The following is a 24,511-nucleotide window of genomic DNA, read 5'->3' as shown; positions in this document are numbered from 1 at the left end:
CTAATTGGTCTATTCTGATTTTCTATTTATTTTTGAGTCACTTTTTGCTGGTCATATCTTCCCAGGAATTTGTCTATTCCATGTCAGTTATCTAATTTATTGGCATACTGTTGTTCATAGTATTCCCATATATATCTCTATCTTTAAGGTTATTAGTGATATCCCTTCTTTATTTCTGATTTTAGTAATTTAAGTTTTTTATCTTTTTCCTTGATCACTCTAGCTAAACATTTTGTCAATTTTGTTGATATTTTCTTTTCTTTTCTTTTTCATTTTTAAGACGGAGTCTCACTCTGTTGCCAAGACTGGAGTGCAGTGGCATGATCTCGGGACACTGCAACCTCCGCCTCCCGGGTTCAAGCGATTCTTCTGCCTCAGCCTCCCGAGTTGCTGGGATTATTACAGGCACCCACCACCATGCCTGGCTAATTTTTGTATTTTTAGTAGAGACAGGGTTTCACCATGTTGGCCAGGCGGGTCTCAAACTCCTGACCTCAAGTGATCCACCTGCATCAGCCTCCCAAAGTGCTGGGATTATAGGCATGAGCCACCGCGCCCACCCTGATATTTAAAAAAAAAAAATTTTTTTATTTTATTAATCTTCTCTCATATTTTCTGTTTCATTTGTTTGCACGCTAATCTTTATTATTTCTTTCTGCTTATTTGAGATTTGTTCTTTTTTAGTTCTTAAGGTGGATATTTAAATTATTGATTTGAGATGCTTTTGTTTTTAATAAAGGTATATATTTTTAATATATGTGTCTTACAGCTATAAATTTTACTGTAAGCCCTGCATTAGCCGCATTCCATAAGTTTTGGTACGTTGTGTTTGTTTTCATTTATATAAAGGATTTTGTAATTTCTCTTGTAATTTCTTGTTTGACCCCTTGGATATTCAAGAGTGTGCGGTTTAATTTCCACATATTTGTGAATTTGCCAAAATTTCTTGCATTACTGATTTCTAATTTATCCCAATTGTGGACAGATAACATTTTAAGTATGATCTAAATAATTTTAAATTTATTTAGACTTGTTTTATGGCCTAACATATGGTCTAGCCTGGAGAATGTTTCCATGTGTGCTTGAGAAGAATGACTATTCTGCTATCGTTAGGTAGGTTCTTCTACAGATGTCTGTTAGACCTGTTTGGTTCACAGTGTTGTTAAAGTTTCTGTTTCCTTTTTGATATTTAGCCTAGTTCTTCTGTCCAATATTGAAAATGAGGCATTAAGTAGTCTCCAACTATGATTGTTGAATTATCTCTTTCTCCCTTGCAGTCTCTCAGTTTTTGCTTCATGTATTTTAGGGATCTATTAGGTGCATATATATTAACAATTATTATCTGTTCCTAATATGAAATTCACAGAATTCTACAAAATTGTAGGTTTTATTGCTCATTAGGAATGTAACTTGGCCTCCCTTTCCTCATCTTTAAAATGGTGAAAATAGTACCATGATGGGTGTAGTATGAGGAATAAAAATGCTTAGTAAATAGTAGGCACTCGATAAATAAGGTTTTTTTTTTTTCTTTTGTCTTTCAGAGATTGTTTTCTCATTGAGATTGCATTGTACCAGATTTGGTATTCCTTAGGGAATGTGTTTACAATCTCTAATCAGTGATACTCTTCCTATTAGGCTGAACAGAAGAAAATACTGCATTTAGCTCCTCAGCCAGACTGTGGGATGATGGAGTAATACTGCCATAGAATCCTTGGAAGACGGACTCCCTTTGATGTCTGTTGGTCTTTTCTGCTTTAGAATATAGGACAGGGACTGTCTAGATTATCTGCCATGAGGCAGTTATCAGTTACTGATTACCCCTTGATGATATTATGTCAAAGATTTTATTATCTTTTTGTCTTGGCTGTGGCAAATATAAGGCACCAAAAATGGAAGAAAAAATAGGCTTCAAACAGCTTGTTATTTTAAAAATAACTACTTATTAACAGGTTAATTTATATTAATTCAATTGAGTTATTTTTCTTAAAACAGATTTTCTTTTTTATAGATGGGACATGATTCTCTAGATCCCTCAGAGGAGTAGGTGTTTCCTAGAAAGTCCGAATTTACAAGTTAATTTCTCCTGCATAACTTAAATATCTCTTATTCTAATTTAAGTTTTTAAAGCTTATATTCTATCTTGCACTTGAAAAGTAGCTCCTAAGTCTCCTTGCTCTAATTTTAGTGATAATTGTAATTGAGAATGCCAATGATGGTGAAATGGTATTAGCCGAATGTTATCGTAGATTTGCCTCTTTCCTTTCTTCACACATTGGTGATCTCTAAAGGGGGTCGTACAGCAGGAGGAGATATGGTCACCTTGAATTGTGAGACTTGCTTCATGAAAAATGAATGGGAAAAAGCCAGGGAATCACTGATTGGCAAGGGTAGGAAGTAGAATTGTAGGATTTTTTTTTAATTTGAAGATATTGTCTAAAACTTAGTAATTTTTCAGTAATTAATTTTCTACATTTTTTAAAAAATAGAAAAATAGTTTTCTTTGTGGAATTCTGTTCCTATATCATGTCTAGAGACAGGAACCAATGGATTGATATTTATCTACAGTGACATATTCCATGCAGTTCCCTGGCATTCTCTTTCTTTTTTGAGATTTTTAGTTCTATCTAGTAATTACTGATGGAAAAATAATGATTGCATAAAAAATCTACAGGAATAGAAAAGAAGAAAAAGACCAGTACCCAAATCTTAAGAGCAGTTGAACTTAGATGAGCTCTGTATGATTTTACTTTACAATTTCTACTTTTTTGTATTTTTAGTTATTCTTTGAAAAGTATGCTTTACTGAGTATTTGTAATTTAAAAAATGAGTTTGCATCTTATCTAAATAAAGATCAAATGGATACATCAGGTACCCTGGTCAGTCTGTTCCTTCAACCTATTTTTACCTAGTCAAACACCATGCTGATCATCTTAGGTATCATGATATGTAATGCTTTCGAGCATAAAACAGATACTAGAATTAAGATATAGAACATTATTTTTGTCAATATTTATTTTTAAACAATCTCTAGAACAAAAGAAATTTAAAAACAAAAGGCTTAAAATGTATTAATACCTGAATGTTAATAATTTAATTTTTCCCAAGTGATTGCACAATGCTTAAATATAATTAAACAAAAAAGATGCAATAAAGTATAATCCTGCAACATTATCCCATAATCTGATTTTAAGTAAATATTACATTTTTAAGCATTTTATGCTCTGTTTTTTTAATATAGTCACTACTATATGTACTTGCTTTTATGTTACATAAGCTTTTAATATATAACTTAATCTCTGAGATGTTATTTGGTTGAGAGGCCTCAGTTGATTAAACATAGATTTTCTTATTATAAAATCAGAAATAATAGTACTTGCTTGTAATAAGCGGAAAGGTTAACATTCATAAGATTCATAATCTTTGAGCAGTTACGTATACGCAAAATAATTACTGTAATTAATCTTAGATGATAGTCCCTGGTTTGAGAAAAAGTTTGGTTTGACATTTAGTAATTAAGCCTTATTGCATGATACTTCCTTGACTCAGCAAAGCCACATATCATATAAATCAAATGTAGAGGACTTTGGTTTTTAAATGTTAAAAATATAATTGGAGCAGATAGGTACCTAAAATATGCTCTTATAACAGGAATTAAAAGCCGTTTAGTAAGTCCACATTCATTTCCTATTTGATTGCTAAATATTTAAGAGTTTTTCAGTTATGGCCTGTCTCACAGAGGAAGTATGATTATCTAAATATGTACTTTTTTTTTTAAATAAAGGAATTGCTTGCTCAACTCAGTGCTTTCTGTAAAACATTGCAAAATTGTGTGCATCTGCAAGTTAAAACCATGACATATAGCAGGCTAAAATTGAACAGAATTTGATTGCAGACCTGAAGATGATTTTCTCGATTTTGCTACCAAAAACATATCTTGCTAGAGTATGTTCAAGATTTTTTGAACAGTCCATGAAAGGTGACAGGGATGTTAATCTCCACTTCAGCCCGGGCAACTTCACTTAAGTCCTTGGCATTCAGAATCAGGAGATAAGCAGGCTTTTGTCCTGCTCCTGGGCTCACCACCACACTCAGAACTACACCTGTTTATCAGAAGTAAATAAGGCAATATTGAGTTTTTTAAAGCCCAAGCTATAGATTAAATGTCATTGAAATAATATAGGAGGTATTACATTGACAAATATAGAAAACCATATGACCTGACTTCTTTTTCTGACTCTTGTACCACCTGGCATGAGACCTCCTAAAGAGGTCTTTTAAACTCTTTATGTACCCCACCTACACTGTAAGCTCTAAGAAGGGAGAGTCTTGTCTGTCTTGCTCACTGCTGTATCTCAATATTCTATAACAATGACTACAGCATAGTAGGTACTCATTAAATACTTACTGAATAAATGGATCTGTTTTTATCTGTAACACAAAAATATAGCACCTGCTGTACATACTGTAAAAACTGTGATGCTCAAATGAAAAGTGTGTATTAAAAGACTTTGAAAGCAGTAAGATATATCATATGTATGGTTTCTAAGATCAATCTGGAATCTGACTTCCTTCAAACAAGAAGAGAACAAATCTTTTACAGCTTTGACTGGATATATAAAATCATTTAGTGTGAAATGGCTCCACAATTCTTTATCTCATTTCTCTTAGTTTCCCATATTTGAATCCCATAGAGTGTAATCTATCTCCTTGTCCCAGCTGAGAAGTAGTTAACTAACACTGCTGATTTGTAATTTGAGTTGCTGTATCTGAGTTGCTGGTATGGCTCTGGGTCTTTTTCAAGCCCTAGCTTACCGAAAGAACAAATGAAAACTATTCACAGACCTGCCTTCTCATTCTCTAGTATCTGCTATAATACTTGCTTCCCTTCTTAGAATTGCTATTTTTTTTAGAAATATGTCTTTGTCAGGAAAGGCAAAAACCTAGAATTCATGTTGCCATTTTTTCTTCCTTCTCTCCCTCATCTAGAGCAGACATTGATGCTCCATCCTGACACCAAATGGGGCTTTGACATTTTTTTCTACTGGTAATCAACAAGACCTGATCAAAAGATGAAAATTCTTTTCAAATAGGTTTAATTCTTCAGTACTGCTCTATTTATAGTATTAAGGATCATTTTTGAGTATTACGGAATAATCAACCTTACTCCTTTCCTAATGAACTGACATACAGAACTGCAGTAAGAAGAGTATTCAGACACAACAATTGCTTTCATTACCATCATCTTCTTCCAAGGCATCTGGGTGAGAAACAAAGATGGGTTCTGATGGGTATGAATCAGGCTCTTGCCAAACCCAAGTTTCTTTAGTTTTGACATTCAGCTTACAGAGCTGTTTGTGAGAAAGAAAAATCAATCAAGCAATCAGTCAATATGCTTTACTTGACTAGCATATACTCAAAGCACTGTTCAAATATTTAGTAAGAAGGATTAATTACCCTATCTGGAACAAAGTGATTCAAGCCAAGTCCATATGCATATGTGTAAGGTTTCCCACAATACTTCTGGTAATTGATTTGAGGAAACTCAAATGCTACAAAATAGAGCACATGCTTAGGAAAACTCTTAATCACTTTGAAAGAAACATTTGTTCACTCCCGTGTGAAGTTTTCTCTAGATCATCTCACCTTGGCGAGGTCCTGAAAAGAGAACCTCAGGCTCCAGCCAGATAGTCTCGTCACTGCACAGAATTGCAGTGGCAGTTGTATTGGGGAGCGTGACTAAATTCTTGCCTGTGTCAGCCTAGGAGAGAAGATAACAGAAACCTCAGTGAGCAGGAAAGAATTCAAACAGCCAGAAATGCAGACTTCCTAAGTCTTGCCTCCTAAGTTATTTTTTAGGTCAACATGCAGGGAGGAACTGCAGGAAGCTATAGATGAGGGACCCTGGGATGCGACTGGGCAAGCTATCTGTGCCTGTGTCAGTCACTGGCTATGCATCACTGGGAAAGTCACATAACCTCTTAGGCCATCAATTTTCTCTTCTGTAAAATGAGACCATCCTTGAAGAAAATTTAGGGCTCCAAAGAAAGGCCTCTGCAAAACAAAAAAACAAAAACCAAACAAAAATCTCAAAACCAATAATAATAATAATTAATGTTTTTCTGCAGAACAACAAAGACTTCAACTGCCTGAGGGATGAAAGAATGTATATCTCTTTTACACTTAGAATATGTTTTGATTTTGCCTGAAAAAAAAATCCTCACAGTTATGTTGACAAGAAGAAAAAAACCACTGGACCATATGTTTCCTAAGATCTCTTGTCACACACACATGATTTTTCTGATTATTTTATGAAAACAATGGATACCATGAGATTTTTCTAACATATCTACTTATTAATAATTTCATCAAATGCTTGATTACATATTTTGTTCTAGACTCTATTCTTGGCATTCAGGATATTTTGGAGAGTGAAGTCCCTGTCCTCATGAAGCCTACATTCTAGTTCAAGGAGATATACAATAAATATAATTAATAAATTTTATAATATACCACAAATGTGGGGGAAAAATAGAGGAAAGAAGATCAGAAATGTGAAGGGTAAGCGGTTAAAATTTGAATAGATGGTTAGGGTAGGTCTCTTTGAACAGGTGGCAGAGGACACAAAACTCTTAGAAGATGAGAGAATTAGCAATGCAGATATCTGGGGAAGAGTGTTCAAGCTGAGAGAACAAATTGTGCAAAGGCCTGAGGGAGAAGGATGCTGAGTGTGTTTGAGGCGCATCAAAGAGTCCAGTGTGGATCCTATCAACTGAGCTAGGGGAGAGAATAAGAAAGGAAGGTGGGGGGTCACGAGCCAGGCTGTACAAAGCCTCGTAGGTCATTATGAGGACTTGATCTTTCTCTGTGAGTGAGTGATGGGAAGCCATTGGATGGTTTTCAGCACAGGAGTGAGATGCTATGATTTATTTTTAGGGTAGCCTTGTTAGTAGGGAGGATCCAAGAGTGGAATCAGGGAAACCAGTTTGTCTCGTAGTAGTCTAGTTGAAAGAAAACAATGGTTCACACTAGGCCAGTAGCATTGCAGTCAGTGAGAAGTGGAAGAAGTGGAGGACAGAGTCAAGAAGATTTCCTGTTAAATAGGATATGGGATGAGGAAGAGGCATGAAAGTAAGAGAGGCATCAAACATAACACCAAGGTGTTTGACCTGAACAATGTTGATGTCACAACAAAGATAGGAACTACAGGTGGAGTAAATTTTTGGTGGGGGAAGATGAGAAGTTCAGGTCTTGTCTTATTAGACTTGAGATGTCTATTGGGCATCCAAATATAGATGTGGAGCTGGCGCTAGCAGGTAAGAACCTTGAGTTTAAGAGAAAGCTAAAAATGTGAATGAATAAGGCATGAATATTTAACAACGAGTGAGTGTATAAATGGAAGATGGGGAACAAAGGCCCTCCAACAAGACGAGGAATGAGAAGGTAGCTGGTTGGGGCAAAAATGTCAAGAGAAGGGTTTTGTAAGAGCCTGATAAAAATGATCCATTGAAAAGGGTAGGAGAGTGGTGATCTAGGAAAGACGGGGAGAATTGGGAGAGTGATTTCCCTGAGAATGTGAAGGAGGATGAAAGAGATCAGCTCTGGATAAGAAGATGGATAATTCAGTATATGAGTACAGATGCTGGTGGGTGGGTAGATGTGCTGGCAAGTCTATAGTTCCTTTCTGATTTCTTTCATTTGTTTCAGAGAAAAAGGAAACATAGCCATCAGCTGCATCTGAGTGTGGAGGCGGGAAGTGGGAGGTGGTAAAAGTTTAAAGAGAAGAGGGTGTGGAATATTTAACTAGCAAAGTGAGAGAGTAAGTGAAGCTGGGAAATGTAGCAGAAAGATTTGTGGTCATGCATCTAAAATGGGACCAATTAACATGATTGTGCGTTGTCTGCACTTAGTTCAGCCTCAGAGGTATAAGCATGGAGGGGGTGGAGAGCTGAATTTAACTAGGGTTGTGATTTTGACAAATGACTTTGATAAAGTAAGAAAGAGGCAAGGGAAAGGAAGGTCTACATGAGAAAGTGATTGTAATTATTGACTGTAAAGCTTAAACTGAGTGAGGAGAGAAGGTAAATCCTGAACAGAGTGAGAGACAGTGAGAAAGTGCTGTGTTCAATGGATTGGAAGTTCCTGGTGGAAATTGCAGTAGGGCAAGTGATGTTGAAAGATAAAAGGTCAGAGTGTGTCATGCATGAAACAGATTATGGAAGGAATATAGTCTTAAGTACTGGAAAAGTCGAGGGCATGAGGGATATATATATATACACACATACACATACATCACTTGGCTATATGATTAGATAAAATGAGATGAAAACTTGGGGAATTTTAAGGGTGAATAGAGGGAACAATGATCCAAAAGCAGCAAAGAAGGACATCTACCCCAACCCAGGCCAAGTGGTAAAAGGGCTGTACCCTGTACAGAGGAGAAACTGATTCCCCTGGAAATTGCTGTTGGGGAGACCAGTGTCCTTAGGGGAGAGAGCCAGATTTTGGTTAAAAAAAGAAGGTGAAGGGAACATTCTAAGAAGAGAAGACAGAAGATTTTTTCTGGTGGTGGACCAAGAATTAAAAGTAAATAGTGAAAGATTTTCAGAATAGGGAAAGGATGGGAGGTGGGAGCCAATAGAGGAGAAGATTCTGCAAGATTTTGTGAAATAATGGACTCGAGGTACTTAGTGATGATGCTGGGAAGAAGCAAGGGGTGTGCACATGTATGCATATTTATGTACATGCATACAATAAATACAAATGTCTATGTTTAACATATTATTTATGTGGTTTCAAGTTGAATTTTTTACTTTGTTCTACTTTGCTTATTTTCCTTGTTAAATTAGATTTCTTGTTTGTTTGTTTGTTTCTCGAGATGGAGTCTTGTTCTGTTTTGTTTGTTTGTTTGTTTGTTGAGATGGGGTCTTGTTCTGTTCCCCAGGCTGGACTGCAATGGCATGTAGCTCACTGTAACTTTGAACTCCTGGACTCAAGCAATCCTCCTGCCTCAGCCTTCCAAGTAGCTGGGACCTAAGCCCTTTCTATTTTTCTCTTCATTGCCAAACTTTTAAGAGTGTACATGCAGTAACTGCTTTCCAGATAATCAACTGCTTACCTTAAGAGCCCTGAAGCCTGACTTCTGCCTCTCTCACTCTATTCCCTTAGAGATCACCAAACCTAGTGCTTCGTTCTTAGTCTTCACCCTTTTCAACTTTTCTATAGCAATGGGCACCGTATAACCCTCACCTGCCCTCATCTTTGTGACATTACTCTCTCTTAGTGGGAACTAGGGCTTTCTGATGGCTCTTGTTTCTTTTTCTGGCTTCTCTTGTTTCTACCATTTTCTACACGTGTTTATTTTCTGGAGCTATTGTGCTTGGCTATCTTCTCTCTCTGTATTCTCTGGCTCTCAAATTCTTTATTTTTTAAATAAGCAAATTTTAAATGTTTCTTTTGGAAAACTTATTCTAAAATATGATTTCCCCCCCGCCTGCAGTCTCATCTCTCTATTCTTACATATTTCATTATTATTTCAATACCATTAATTATGGGCTTTTCTTTTGTGTAAAAACCTTCACTGTCTCCCCATTACCAGTTCAATAAAGTGCAAATTTCTTAGCCTGGCCTTAAAGCCTTCTAAGAGTACAACGTACTTTTATAACCTTTTATCCCATTTACTTTACTACTTTTGCCTATGTTTCAACCAATTATAATAGCCAATTCTCTCTGCGTATCTCCCTCTCCACCTATCTGTCTTTCCTCAAACTGTTCTTTCCGTCTTCAGTTGTTCTGCCTCAATCCCATCTCCACCTGCCATATTACTGCCATTGCAAATAACTATGTTCCATGAATCTCCCCCACATTATCATCTGACTAGCTATTAACAAATCAATTTATCCCTCCTGAGAGTACTACTCCTGTGCTGACATGCATGGCTATTCCTGATTTGCCTTCTTTCTCTCTGATACACTAGGTAATGGGCTCCATGAAAACTAGAAGTGTATTTTATGTATCCACTGAAACAAATAGTATGATGCCTGTTGTAGTGGCTACTCAATAACTATTAGAAGAAAGAGGAGACGGATTTGATGATGTTAGACATTTTTAATGCTTATTACAGTTCCCTATTCTATAATTGGGTAATATTTCTTTAGGCAATGATAACCATACAGTTAGAAAAATCCTTCTTTTTTCTTTATTTTGCAATGTGAATATTTAAGTTAAGTGATCCTGTTTTATTTCCTTAAAGATGATTGTGATTTTTACCATTATTAGCAAAATAAGAGTTTACTGAAATTAACTGACTCATCCATTTGGCGAGTATTTTGGGAACGCTCAACTACATGTCAGTGATATGCTTCCTAAGGGGAAAGCAAAAATCCTTAAGGTACCCAGATTGATCTCTCTCCATGATCTTTCTTCGGAGCTCCAGATCCATGTATAGCAGCTGCCTATGGAATGCTTTGCTAAGATTGCTAGTGGGTACTTTCAAATTACATCTATAAAGTAAAATTTACTCTTTTTTCTACAAGCTAGCTCCTCTTACTTCTATTTATTTATTTATTTATTTATGATGGAGTTTCACTCTTGTTGCCCAGGCTGGAGTGCAATGGCATGATCTTGGCTCACTGCAACCTCCGCCTCCTGGGTTCAAGCGATTCTCTTGCTTCAGCCTCCTGAGTAGCTGGGATTACAGGCATGCACCGTGCCCAGCTAATTTTGTATTTGTAGTAAAAAATGAGGTTTCTCCGTGTTGGTAAGGCTGGTCTTGAACTCCCAACCTCAGGTGATCCACCCGCCTCAGCCTCCCAAACTGCTGGGATTACAGGCGTCAGCCACTGTGGCTGGCCCAGCTCCTCTTCTATGTTTTTAGTTCAGTGAATTTTACCATCATTCACTCAACTGCTCAGGGTGGAAATCTTGAAGGCATCCTGAACTCCTTCCTCTCCCTTACCCCTCACATGTAATTAGATACCAACTGCTGTTGATTTTGCTGCCTAAATATTTCTCAGCTTTGCATCTTCATCTCTCAGTCACCATTTTCTTAACTTAGATACTTATTCCCTTTTATTTGCCTCATTGCATTAATCCTGTAATAGGGCTTCTAGCCTCTACTCTAGACTCTCCACTTTCCAGTCTGTCTTCCATGATGCTGCCAGAGTAAACTTTCTGGATCACAGATCTAAGCATGTCCTAGAATACACTTAAAATACACACTTAAAATACTTAAATGGCTCCCTATATTTATATAACACTCAAAGGCTTACATAGCCCATTACAATATTGCTCCAACCTATCTTTCCAGTCTCTCTGCCCAAAACCCATCTCCCCTACACCCCTAAATAAACCAACCTCAGCAACTACTTCATATTTGTAGATGAAATCTTGCATTTTTAACTCCTCCTTGCCTTTATAGAAGCCCTTTTGCCTGTCTGTAACACTCAACCTCAACCTCCTCCCTCTTTCTCATTCTTCATAGGGCTTACAAACTTGCTTAAGAGCAGTGGTGTTTGGTTCTAAATTGAGTTTATTTTCTACCACACCACATCTAAACCTTTGGTACAAAGTTTTACATTCCATGTAGCTGTTTAATAACCCCTTTTGTGCAACCAGGGAGCAAATAGATATAAAAGAAAGCATATATTCACATATCTATATGTGAGAATTATATTTTATTGATTTTGACCGGTATTTCCACCACACTACAAATTCTAGATGTTACTCTGGTTATTCTAAAAAGACAGTCTCTAAATACAGGGAAGAAAAAGTAGAAATAAAGAGATGACTGTCTATTGTTAGTAATGATTTTTAACCTCTAGTGATATTTTTCAGAAGATTTATAGAAAACCAAAATAATGAACTGGTTTCCCTACAAGAGTACTTTTTGATGCTTCGTCTCTCCAGAACTTCAAATTATTTAAAGTATTTATATTATTGATAAAGTATCATAGGAATCAATGGATCTGCACTATTCACCGAGGAATTATATTTTAAAGACAATTTTGTAAATACAAGAACGGCAGATTTAGAATGTAAAAACCTGGTTCTTATCCTGGCTCTGCTGAAGTTGCTTTTGCTAAGTCACAGTACCCTTCTGAGCTTTAGTTTCATTTGTAAAATGAAGGAAGTTTAATTAGTTTATTTTTAAAGCTCCTTCTAGCTCTCAAATTTCAAGATTTTATGTATAAACATGAGGCAGGAGGACAATTCCTGAGAGAGATGAAACATTCTGGTTAAATCTGAAATCTACGGAGAAGCAGGTTACCTTGTCAATATTCAAAGGAAGTACATATCTCCTAACTTCAGGTTGGGGAGCCTTTCTGGCATTTTTTTTCACCTCTTCCCAGTTCTCACGTAAATTGGCTAAATATAAGTAATTATAAACAAACTCAAATCTGCAAAAATAAAGAGTCAAACATGAGCACAGGCAATTACAAATAATTTTAGAGAGATGACTCATGCCTTTTTAAGCACAAGTGCCTGCCTGTTCTTTATTCCGTAACCCAGAAACTGCTATTGAGCCAGGTGTATTAGAGCCATTTCCTCCTGCCCACACAGGATGAAAATAAAGAAACCTGCTTAATGGATTTGTTTAAGTAACAGCAGCCTTGAGATACTTTCTGTTCTGCCTCCCTGTCACCATTCTGTTTGTGTCTTTGGGGGCTGTTGTCTTTTTAGTGATTTGGCTAGTCTGAAAAACGCATGCCTTTTTCTCCCTTCCCAGAGAGGATGGGGCTCAAGTTTCCCCAGTGATTTTGTCAAGTTTAAGTTCACCTCTCAGGTCACAGAATCTTTTGTTTTCAGGTGGGGTTCGTGGACCCGATTAGTTTTCAATCATTAACCATAGTTTTGATGTTCAGATTACCTAAACTCCCTACTGCTTTTCCAATTACATTTTTGACTCTCACATAACTCTTGCTGTTTTAGATGTGATTCAGATTGAGTGCAGCATCTCTGTAAAAACCCCCTAATTTCCAGGAACAATGGCAGATGTCGCATTTATCCAGTGTCCTTTCTTACCCTTTCCAGCAGCAGAGATCCACAATCAGAAACCCATTGTCTTCATAGGTGTTGATGTGATGGAAGAGGTTGAAAGGAGAAGTCCTGTATTTATTATTGAGGTACTTTTTCCTTTTTTTGTCAGCAATATGAAGCCAAACCTTGAAAAATGAGGAAAATATTTTGATGCATTTAAAAAGGAAAAAAGTATACATTATTCAACACACCTTCTTCAGAATCACAAACTTGACAAATATATCTAAGACTTACCCCCATGGTTTCATTGGACTCAAAACAATCCATGTAGTTGGCTCCCCAAAGACTCCATGAAGAAAGGAACTTGAACAGGTTAATTTTGACAGGTGTCTCCACAAAAACGATATAGTTGGGAGTCAGACCAAAACTGTTCAGAAACACAAACGGGCTTGTGAATGAAAGGGCTGATTCTGAAGCCACAAACAAATTTGTATACATGTGGTATGCTCAGTTACAAGAATCAACAGTGCCTACATGAAATTAATTATGTTTAAATTTAGTTTTCTGCAAAAAAATATTGTGATCAGGATTGGTATCAAAGGTAGGCAAAGCAAATCTTTAAACTTGAGTTTTCCTGAAGATTCATAGCAGGCCTTCAAGTTACCTATGAACGTAAGATGGCTTGAATCGGTCACTGCAGGGGAATTGTACAACGATCTCTGACTTGCTTATTGGATCTTCCTTGTCTGAAATAAAGTGGTTTTAAAAGGCTTTGGAACAGCCTCTTATTTTTTTTTTTAATACAAAGCATTTAGAACAGCTTATACAGGCAAAGAAACACATTTTGATTGTGTTAGAGGGGTTATTTTCATTTTCTCCATCATTTGCACTTCTTAGTGAAATTTCATGTGAAGCCGCAAAATCACCCAGGAAAATCCAAATAGCAGCAGATTTGGAAACGTGCACTCAAATAGAGTTGTGGCGAGCGGAGTATAGTGGAGTCACATCTTGCAATAGTTGGAGGTGGCTTTTAAGTCAGGGGAGTAGGGAAAAAACCTCAGAATGGTCAAAATGCCTTTTGCAATGTCTTAAGATGCCCAAAGGATATAGTTTAGATGGGTTTGTGTCAATAGCCCTGTACAGTAATTCTTATGCACATTAAAATTCACTCACTAGTAAGTGAATGGTCCTCAAACTTTAGTGTGCATCAGAATCACATAAAGAGCTTCTTAAAATACTGATTGCAGGCTCCACTCCCCAAATTTCTCATTCAGTCTGCCCAGGACAAGGCTCAAGATTTGTATTTCTAACAGTTTCCTAGGTGATGGTCTTGGTCCAAGGACTACACTTTGAGAACTGTACTAAATAATACTAAACAAAAATCTGTATACGTTCAAATAATTCCATCATCAAGGTGGTGAACAATGAACCTGGCAATAAATGAAGAATGAATGGAGAATTCTAGGGTACACTCCTTTCTGCTGTAGTTCTTTTTCTGTAGTACTTCTATGAGATAACAGATTTGTTTGTAGTTTTGGGAATTAAGCACAACATATTTAGTACACTCTCATATATGTGTGTATGCTACTATGCACACATACATGCTTATTTAATTTAATTTTGCCTAGCACATGAATAAGTGCTCAATAAATGTTTGCTAAGTTTGAATCCAAATTGTGTATGATCAAATCCATATACATATATATGTACTACATTTTTAATATTCTAGAAGAGAACTTGGACACTTGCTTTCTATATTTTCAAGTTGTCATCCTTTGATATGATGCCCTTGGGCATTAGGCCCCTTATAGGGTAGAGATGAGGGCAGTGCTTCTGAAGTCTGAGAGTAATTTAACTATGCACAAAATGCTATTCTGATATTCTGATCTTTCTCACAATACAGTAACTTTCTCACAATATAGACACTTGTTTTCAGAAGAGGACAGATTGGTAAACTCACCTGCTTGCAGTGGTGGGATCTTTACAATGTTGTAGGCAATTGAAAAATTTTTTCCAAAGCAATTACCAATATTGTAAACGGTTCCATCATTTTCAATGTGGGGGTGAGCAGTGGCCCCATTGACAGAGACATAGTTGCAAAGATCAACCTACGGAAGTAAAGTGAATGTCCTCCAGTTGAGAGAAGGAAGATACATTATACCTTTGTCCCTAGGTCTGAGGTCACCACTACCCCTTGAACTCTCATCCTAAGTGCACTTTCTCTTTCTTCCCATCTCTCTGGATTGTACCCTCTTTCACCTTGAGTTCCCACCTTCATGCAGAACATAATGCCTCCTCATGTGTCTGAATCTGGAGTTACCTGTGACATCTCTTTATTTGATGTATACCATGCAGGGCTCTGGTTAGTTACTTTTCTTTTAGCATATGCAGATTGACCTCAAACCATAAGTTTGAGTCCTCAGACTTCTTTATACTCTTATTATTGTATTAGATTTAATTGTATAAAATTGCTAATATTCAATAATTGTTGATTTCCAAAAATGGCAATTTTGTATGGTACTATGTAAATACCAACTATGTGTCTTGCACGTGGTACTGTATGAGTTTGGAACTGAAAGGGACTTCAAGCTTCATCTAGTATAGAAAGTCTTAATTTAAATAGACTTTAGGAGAACCATGGATCTCTTTTAATTAAATATAAACATTTCTGGCAAAAGCATACAGCATTTAATTCAATTTTGTGTCTCATAAGAAGTTTAGAACTACAAATGTAACACAAATCTCTTAGTTTGCAGAAGGATAAATTGGGGTTCCAGAGAGATCAAGTGTCTTGTTTAAGGATAAAGAGCTAGATAAATCAGCACTAGATTTCCACCTGGGACCTACTTGGTAAAGATTTATTGAATGAATAATTACTGGAATATATATTTATCTAAGCAAAATTATTTCTGATTAATTAGGGTTTTTTTTTTTAAAGCATAGGACATTTTAGCACCCTTATTTAAATAATAGGCAAGATATTCATTTATTTAGTCAATCATTTATCAAATACTCTGAGCTTTCACTATGTGCCAGGCACTATACCAGGGCCCAGGAGAGAGAAGATCTTTGCTTCCAAGAACTTCATTCTAGACCCGTACTCTTCTATTAATATAGTGACCACTAATTTTTAGATAGAACTTCAAATTCAGCTCCTCAGTCACATTAGCCACATTTCAAGTGCTTAATAACACCAGGATATCACAGTTATAGAGCATTTCCATCATTGCAGAAAGTTCTATTGGACAGCACTGCATTAGACCAATAATCCGGCATAAAGCACTGTGAGTGTGCAATGGCATCGTAGAGAAGCGCCATCTAGCCCAGACTGAGGGATAAGGCAGTTTTCCTGAGAAACGTGACTCCAGCTAATGTTTGAAAGGTGAGTGGAGTTAGCCAAGTGGAGCAGGATGACAGTGTGTTCCAGGGAGTGGGAATCCTAATGTAAATGCATAGACTTGTGAAATAATGTGTGCTGTTTGGCCATTACTAGTCATTTAACCTGGCTGCCATGAAGGGCATGCATAGAGGAGGCGAAATAAGAGTGGGCCAGCCACAAAGACCTTCACTTGGACTGTATTTGGAAAGTTATGGATTCCCTAGGTGGAGTAATACTTTCATATTTATATTTTAAAAAATTGCTACTGCTGCCTTAAATAAATTGTATTTAAGGGAATCAGGCTGGAGGCAAAGGCACTGGTTAATAATAGTGAACAATCAAAAATTTCACATTTTTAAAATTACATTTTACAGCGCTAGTAACAGTGGAACCTGACTCCTAATAAAGTCTATTCTGGAGCTATACCATAGCTTCTATATTTCTAATTAAAATATCATGTAATTGTAATACAGATTCCCTATCAAAGTCAAATGAATGATTTAGAAACTCAGCTTTTGTTCTTCTCTAAAGGAGCTATGCACACACTTGTACATGGTTACACACATACATTATAAACAAGAAAGAGCTATGGGGATTGTATGTTAAGACGCAGTAAATAGTCTGTTGAGATTTATAGATCAGCTTGTGCTATTGAGACCTAATGTTGAGACTATTTTTTTTCTTCTTATTTTTACCAGTACTGCATTTGTGGTTCTGGCCTTTAGTTTCACCTCTTGGTCTACCAGCTATACTGTATTTCTTTTGCCTTCCCATACAGCTCATACATGGCTCCCCAAATAAACATCTTAAAGTATAGCCCTACTCATACTACTTCTTTGAGCAAAAACTTTCAGTAGCTTCCCATTAGCTAAACAACATATTCCAAATGTTTAGCCAATTATTCAAGCTTTTAGTTTCATCCTACCCTGTGTCTCAATATTCCCCTTGACATAACTACTCTAGGCAACTAGTTCTCAACTGGGAGTGTTATTGCCCCCTAGGGGAAGATATGGAAATGTCAGGAGCATTTTGGGTTTGTATAATGATTGAAAACATGACTGGTGTTTAGTGGATGAGGCCACGGATGCCAAACCTCTCCCATGTGTGGGACGTCTCCATGATGATGAGTCACCGCCTGCCTAATGTCATATTAGTACCTCCACTGAGAAATGCTGCAAGTCTAGTCCAAGGAGATTATTCTCCAGTTTTCATGAACACCTTCTACCTCCATGCTTTTGATCACCTTACCCCCTCCATCTAGCATATCCTTTCTCTAAATTCACTGAAGTCATACCTCTCTTTCAACTTCCAGCCCAAAGCCTTTGCCTTTAAACCTTCTTTCACCTGTCCCACCTTGCATTGCCAGCTACTTCCAGAAGTAATTCCTTTAGTATTTATGCTTTCTTAAAAGATTTTCCTTCTTAAAAGAGTCATCATATTCTTTGTCCTATTAGAGTTACATATTTGATTTCTCCACCTAGACATTAAGTCACCTGAAGACAAGAACAATGCCTTGTAAATAGGTGTATCTTAGTAAATATTGGTTCAAAATGTGTATCTAAGGACTGCTGCATTGAGATTCCCTAAGTTCTCAGTAAAATTTGTCACTTCCAAATATTGCTGAAATTTTGTTCTATGCTATTTCATTCAAGATATAGCTTTATTTCTAATAAGAAGTATCTATAAGAAGGGGCAAATTAGTGCAACATACTTGCCTAGAACCATAAATAGCATGATTTTCAGTGTCAGTAGCTATAATTTTTTGAGCACCCAGTATTTACCAGGTTCATGCTAGCTTATAAAAGCAATGAAAGGCAGGGACCATGTTATCCTACTCATTGATCTATCCCTTGCATCTAGCATAAATTCTGAATATGGAAAGCACTCGATAAATATTTGTGTCATGAATGAATGAATGAATATGTTAGGCATTTTATATGGGTTTTCTCCAATCCATGTAAGTGTTTAAAATTTTAGAGATGAAGAAACAATGTTTGTCCTATGTCAAATAGCTAGTCATTGTTGACAACGCTAGGATTTGAAACTTAATCTGGCTCTCATGTTCTTTTCACCAAATTACACCAATTGCAGGAAAGCATCCTAGACAGAGGCAATCAGTGCAGTCCATTTGGAGCTTGGAATGGTCATTCTGTGTGTCCTCATCAAGTCAGAATCATACATTCGCAGCATGAATAATTTATGTTGAATTAATTTTAAGTTCCAAATTCTAAATTCCTGAACATCACCTAGCACTGTGTCCCACCTGCTTAATTGTCTCCAAGGTCTCTGGATTAATCTTTGTAATAAAGTTGGTCTCTGTGCAAGCATAGTAATCTTCCCCCACTGGGTAGACATTAACAAGGGCATTGTCAGTAACCTCCACTCCTCGAAAGTAAGAAAAAAACCTGTAGAAACAAATGAATTTTTCAGTCCAGTAATTTTCAAGCCATGAGAGAAAAAGGGCTAATATAAAATGTCTTGAGTAACATTCAGTTTGGGTTCAGTAACCTGGAAAATATATTCTTGCAGGGATCTGGGAAAGCACAGGTGCCAAATTCTGTTATGACGATCCTTTTCTCAGTCATTGCCCGTACGTAAGCATCAGTGCGGATGAACCTGAAGGACATTGAAACATAAAGAAGGGTATAGACAGGAGCAATCCGTACAGCCCATGTGGAGCTGAGAATGGCCATTCTATGTGTCCTCGTCAAGTCACAATCATAAATGCACAACATGAAGAATAAAGGATTTTATTAGCTCACTTTCTTGGGGTGACCAAGCAGGGCAGACACAGTGTCCCTTGAGTTTACATTTTTATCTTTTAAACCTCACAGATGAGGAAATTGAGGTTCAGAGGAGTTAAGCGGTTGGCATATGTGGCCAAGCTGGGTTAGAATCCTAGTTGGCCAGAGCAGGGCAACATGAACTTTCTATATCACACCATGCAGCCCTGGGGGAAGTTCACATAGGACCCCCACCCCCATCACCTATAACCTATCAACCTAAACTTACTGGGAAAATTCCGGACATGGTGTGCTGAATTATATTCTTCTCAATCTCCCTCTGTTACTTTTATGTTTTTCTTCAATTTTAACATTTATTTTGTTTTAAAAATTAAGTATTCTTGAATTCCATCTCTTGCCTAGACAGGTCTGCTAAACCATATCTTAGAGTAGACAGCATACTTTGCCCAGGATTTCTGATATGGAGAGCCAGTTAAAATCTGATTTTGTACTTTTATTTTATTTATTTATTTATTTATTTATTTGAGATGGAGTCTTGCTCTGTTGCCCAGGCTGGAGTGCAGTGGCGCAATCTCGGCTCACTGCAACCTCCGCCTCCTGGGTTCAAGCTATACTCTTGCCTCAGCCTCCCAGGTAGCTGGGACTACAGGCATGTACCACCACACCCGGCTAATTTTTCTGTATTTTTAGTAGAGACGGGGTTTCACCATGCTAGCCAGGCTGGTCTCAAACTCCTGACCTCAAGTGATCTGGCCGCCTTGGCCTCCCAAAGTGCTGGGATTACAGACGTGAGCCACCCACGCCTGGTCACACTTTTGTGAAGAAGAAAGAGTACCCTGCTCTGTCGAAGGTATAGGAAACTTTATCTGAACTCCACAGTAAGCTGTCATGGCTACATTTCTGCTTGACATCATCTGTTTCTCTTCTATTATCGTGCAAGTTGTCCTGCTTCAAGTCCCCTTTCGCTGTTTCTTTACAGGTCTTTTCAAAATGCCTGAAATCTGTGGTGATCAACAAAGCCACTAATAGGCTTGAACATGAAAGCAGAAGACAAAGTATTTGTTAATACTTCATTAACGGGGGTTTCCTGGAATGATGATTTAGGGCTTCAAGGCTTTTAGCAATAATCTCTTGTTTTCAGAAAACTTCTCTTTCTGGTATCATTATGACATGTTTCGTCCTTCATTACTTTGTGGCAGCCCCCGACCCCTTTCCCAGTGGCCTTTCCAATTTTATAAAAAGAAAAAGGAATCAAGATAGCCAATGGTTTAATAATAATAACAACAAGCATCACAATATCTATTCTTATGAAGTGTTTTGTGTGCGCTAGACACTGCACTCTCATTTAATGCTTGTAATGAATGTATAAGGTAGATTCTATTATTTCTCCCATTTTACTAATTATAAAACCAAGAATTGGAGGTCAACATCTTGCCAAGGTTACTCTCCTAGGCAAGTCATGTCTGTTGAATACAGGGTTTAAAGCCACTCATGTTGGACCCCAAAGCCCTAGGCTTTAGCTTCTCCTTTATTCCATGATAATATTCCCTCGTATCCATGCAGACACACTGGCCCAGGTACATTGTGAGAAGAAAGTGGGTATATAGGTTGCCTCCTGGGTTCAGAGGTTAAAACTCATATGGGAGGAGGAGCTCAGCTAGGCCCTACTTGCGGGGGGAGGAGTGGCATGGAGTGCTGCTTTACCTTCTGTGGTATGTGACATGTCCTTCTTTAAAGTCAAACTTGTGCAGGAGGGCTTGCCCATCAAACAGGTGGTAAAATGGCTCAGATCCAACTTCAAAGAGTCCTGGCCCACATCGAAGGAGACTGCCGGTGAGCCAGAGGGGGATCCTGCCTGTGACGAAGGGGAGACAGAACATTGCTTCTTGTCCTTGGTAAGGCACAGTATATCAGCAGCCTGATTGGGCAGCTTCTTCCTCATAGAGCTGGCAGTGATTTTCATTTCCAGCCCTCGCGCTGGACAGCACTTAGAAAATGTCTGCTGACTTGACTCACCTTCACTAGGAGATCACACCTTGGGAAATGTGGAGATGCCCCAGAGTGTGGATAAAGGGCTGGAAGGAGTGAGGGAGAAGCATCTTGAGAGGACTGGGACTCTCCATCTAATAGATTTCCCCAAACACCAATCCATTTGCCTTTTGCCATCTCATTTTTAAAAAGATTTTCAAATTTCTTGATATATTTTAGTGGAGTGAGGAGTAGAAGGATGGATTAAGAGCAAGAATAAATGTATTTTAAAAAGATGTGTCTATAGAAAAAGAAACTATTTAAATGAAAAAACAGGAATCCTGGATCTTTAAAATCTAGAGCTATATCCCTCTGTGAGTGTGAGCTACTGCTTGGATGAAAGTCAACCTGCTGTAGCAGAAAGTCCACAGGGTTGGATGTCAGGGACCTGACTTCTGGTTTAGGATCAGCTCACATGTCATCTCTGGACCTCAGTGTCCTCATCTGCAAAATGTAGGGTACCCAAGATAGTCCTTAAGGCCTCTCAGCTTTCACAGTTAGGTTTTTCCCTAAAAACCCAGGTAGGGCCTGGCGCGGTGGCTCACGCTTGTAATCCCAGCACTTTGGGAGGCCGAGGCGGGCAGATCACGAGGTCAGGAAATCAAGACCACGGTGAAACCCCGCCTCTACTAAAAACACAAAAAATTAGCCGGGCGTGGGGGCGGGTGCCTGTAGTCCCAGCTACTAGGGAGGCTGAGGCAGGAGAATGGCGTGAACCCGCGAGGCGGAGCTTGCAGTGAGCCTAGATCGCGCCACTGCACTCCAGCCTGGGTGACAGAGCGAGACTCCGTCTCAAAAAAAAACAAAAACAAAAACAAAACAAAACAAAAAACCCAGGTAGGTTTATCCTTTGAGAAGGGCAGGGATTGACAGTGTTTCCTTGATTCCTACCGGTGAAGTTTTTCAAGCAAATGGATTATTTCCTATAACTAATAATGATACTGATAGTAATAATTACTGTCTATTGATTACTTTCTGTTGGATAGTAGGTGAATCATTCTATTTACATTACTCCACTTAATTTTCACAACATCCTCATGAGGTAAATTTTGGGTTTTTGTAGGTAAGGGAATTGAGGCTCAGAACGTTTAAGTAACTTAGAGGATTCACAGTGAAATGATAAAGCTAGGTTAGCATCTACATCTGCCTCCCAGCAGAACCAACGTTCCTCTAATAAAATGGGCATGAAACCCACCACCCTTTAATACTCCCAGGTGCTTGTCACTGGGCCTTCATTTATTCAGACACCAATGGAACAGACATTCATAGGACATTTACTATGTGCCAGGCACTGAGCTAGGCACTGACAGTTTGAAGATGACAAAGGTGTAATCCTGATCCTTAGGGAATTCCAATTAGGTAGCGTTTTTCTACATTAGAGAAATAAAGTAAAGGCGCATGAAAGAAAATGGGTTCTTGCTATAAAAAGCCCAAACCACCTGATCCCTCTCCCTGTGACCCACAGGGGGAGTCTGCATTGAGAGACACCAAGGAATAGGTAGCCAGAGAAGAGAAACTTTGACATAAAAGAGGATGGCTTCAAGATGGGCGAGACCAACCTGTTACATGAGCTGTGAGTGGCGAGGACAGTTCCTCCACAGTTTCAAACAGTTTCTTGTAACCACCAGCAGGATGCTCAACCCTGAAATGGTGGAAGAATAAGGAAGAAGCCCATGTTGATGCTCAAAGTCCGCAGAGTAGAGGCAGAGCTGCAGGAGAAAAGGCACTCTAGGGCTGGCTCAAAGCCTGTTCACTCCTGCCAGTCTAGTCTCAGCTGGGTGGGGGTGGGTGTGGGGGGAGAAGCAGGGGTGAGGGTGGGAGGAGCACGTGAGGCTCGGGGTGGGGAAGACTACTCAGATATGGAAGGGGGTCCCAGATCACTGCTCTGATGTCAAGAGACATGACCTCCCTTTTAATGTCAATGGTCACAGTGAACTTAATCCTGTCCTCTGCAGTTTTTCCTTATTTCGGAAGAAAAATCAATCAATCCTACTGCCGTCAGTTCACTTCCTGAAATTTGTTCCTAAACAGGGTGCTTCCCACAGTATTCTCCCACCCTATCAACATGCTCAGCTCACTGCATCATTGATTTTCTTGCCTCAAGGAGAGACTCATTTATCTCCTTCCTAGGGGTTGGGAGATGACAGCTTTTTGGGTCAGGTACCTCATCCTTCATTATTCACTCATATTATACCATAATTTTTTCCCCATCATCTCATTTCTCTACCAATCCCCAAGACCTACAGTACTTTTTCATCATAGTCAGACCAGAAGATTCAGGTTCTATATTTTTGTTTACTTTCTACCGCCTGTGTTCAGTTTCATGTTATAACTTCAAAGAGTGGAATCTCTGACCAGACTCAATTATAATAATTACCTTTTACTAAACAATTACTATGTCCTACATACCATAAAAAGAACTTTGCATGGTATTAGCTCTTTTAAATCTCACAGTAACATAATGGAGTAAAAGCTATTGTGACATCTTTCTATATACGAGAAAAGCTAGACTTAAAAAGTTAGGTAATTTGTCCAAAGTCACACGCTAGGGAATGACTGGGCAAGAAGTGGAGCCCGAGTCTGTCTGAAATCCCCATACTCAAGACTGCTTCCAAACCCCGGGCTAAGTCACACAAACCCCCCATAATTTGGACCTGAATTCTAGCTAGTTTCTTTAATACATAAGCAGGAAAAAATTTCCCCACCAAAATTTAAGGGTCTTTCCTAAACAGGCCATTAATCAATACCTTCTCTTCAGGAGCCCTTGAAATAGCACATTTATCATGAATCCATGAAGGTGTTTTAAAAAAGTCTCACAGAGATACTTACTGGATAGACATTTTCTTCCAGTTCAGGATCCAGAGTTCTGGCACCAACTGCAGAATGAAGAAGCAAGTTCTCAGCCAGGGGCCTTTTTATGCCTTCTAAATCCCCTAAAAGGAGTTATGGCTTTGGGAGCCCTTCCCCACCCCTTCAGCTGAGGGAGGGGAAACAGAAGTTGCTTTCAGCTCTCAGATCCTCCTGATGCTTGAGCTTTATTTGGGCTTGCTGTTCCCATAACAGTTGTTTGGCTGTTTTCCAGAGACCTCAATCCTTCCCAAGGAGAATGAGAACAGATTGGAAAGAAAGGAGCTAGGTGGAAGTGGCCAGCATCAGGCCTGAGCTGATCTCAGTCACCCCACTGGACCTTGGCACCATTCTCTGGGGCTCACCTCCCCCTAACGCCTCTGTGCCTTCATTCTTACCCTCATTCATTAACTCACTTATTTTTAAAAATATCTATTACATACCACCTATGAACCAGACAGAGATAGGTATTGTCCCTGTCCCTGTCCTCACAGATCTTATAACTCTGTAAGAGTTATAGTAAACAAACTATTCAACA

The 24,511-nt window shown here is 38.3% G+C and overlaps 1 protein-coding gene across 2 annotated transcripts; it reads right to left on the bottom strand.

Moving 5' to 3' along the window:
* Positions 1 to 3,481: 3,481 nt before the first annotated feature.
* RPE65 (retinoid isomerohydrolase RPE65) lies at positions 3,482 to 24,015 on the bottom strand. Of its 2 annotated transcripts, XM_054495268.2 has the most exons (13): positions 22,686 to 22,761; positions 20,803 to 20,953; positions 18,863 to 18,970; positions 18,618 to 18,759; positions 14,936 to 15,083; positions 13,640 to 13,721; positions 13,270 to 13,402; positions 13,021 to 13,160; positions 12,266 to 12,395; positions 5,644 to 5,758; positions 5,455 to 5,549; positions 5,237 to 5,348; positions 3,482 to 4,100 (listed from the first exon to the last, which is right to left on the bottom strand). In XM_054495268.2, exons 3-13 carry the CDS (start codon positions 18,937 to 18,939, stop codon positions 3,949 to 3,951), a joined length of 1,326 nt encoding a protein of 441 aa, XP_054351243.2. In that variant the 5' UTR covers positions 18,940 to 18,970; positions 20,803 to 20,953; positions 22,686 to 22,761; the 3' UTR covers positions 3,482 to 3,948. The 2 variants fall into 2 exon arrangements, with proteins under 2 accessions (XP_054351243.2, XP_063525862.1); XM_063669792.1 differs by lacking the exons at positions 3,482 to 4,100; positions 5,237 to 5,348; positions 5,455 to 5,549; positions 5,644 to 5,758 and adding an exon at positions 23,956 to 24,015 and having other exon boundaries at positions 11,656 to 12,395; positions 22,686 to 22,768.
* Positions 24,016 to 24,511: the final 496 nt, after the last annotated feature.

This window comes from Pongo pygmaeus, chromosome 1, assembly GCF_028885625.2.
Source record: "Pongo pygmaeus isolate AG05252 chromosome 1, NHGRI_mPonPyg2-v2.0_pri, whole genome shotgun sequence".
NCBI classification, from domain to species: Eukaryota; Metazoa; Chordata; class Mammalia; order Primates; family Hominidae; genus Pongo; species Pongo pygmaeus.
This window is presented reverse-complemented; position numbering and strand designations above follow the sequence as displayed.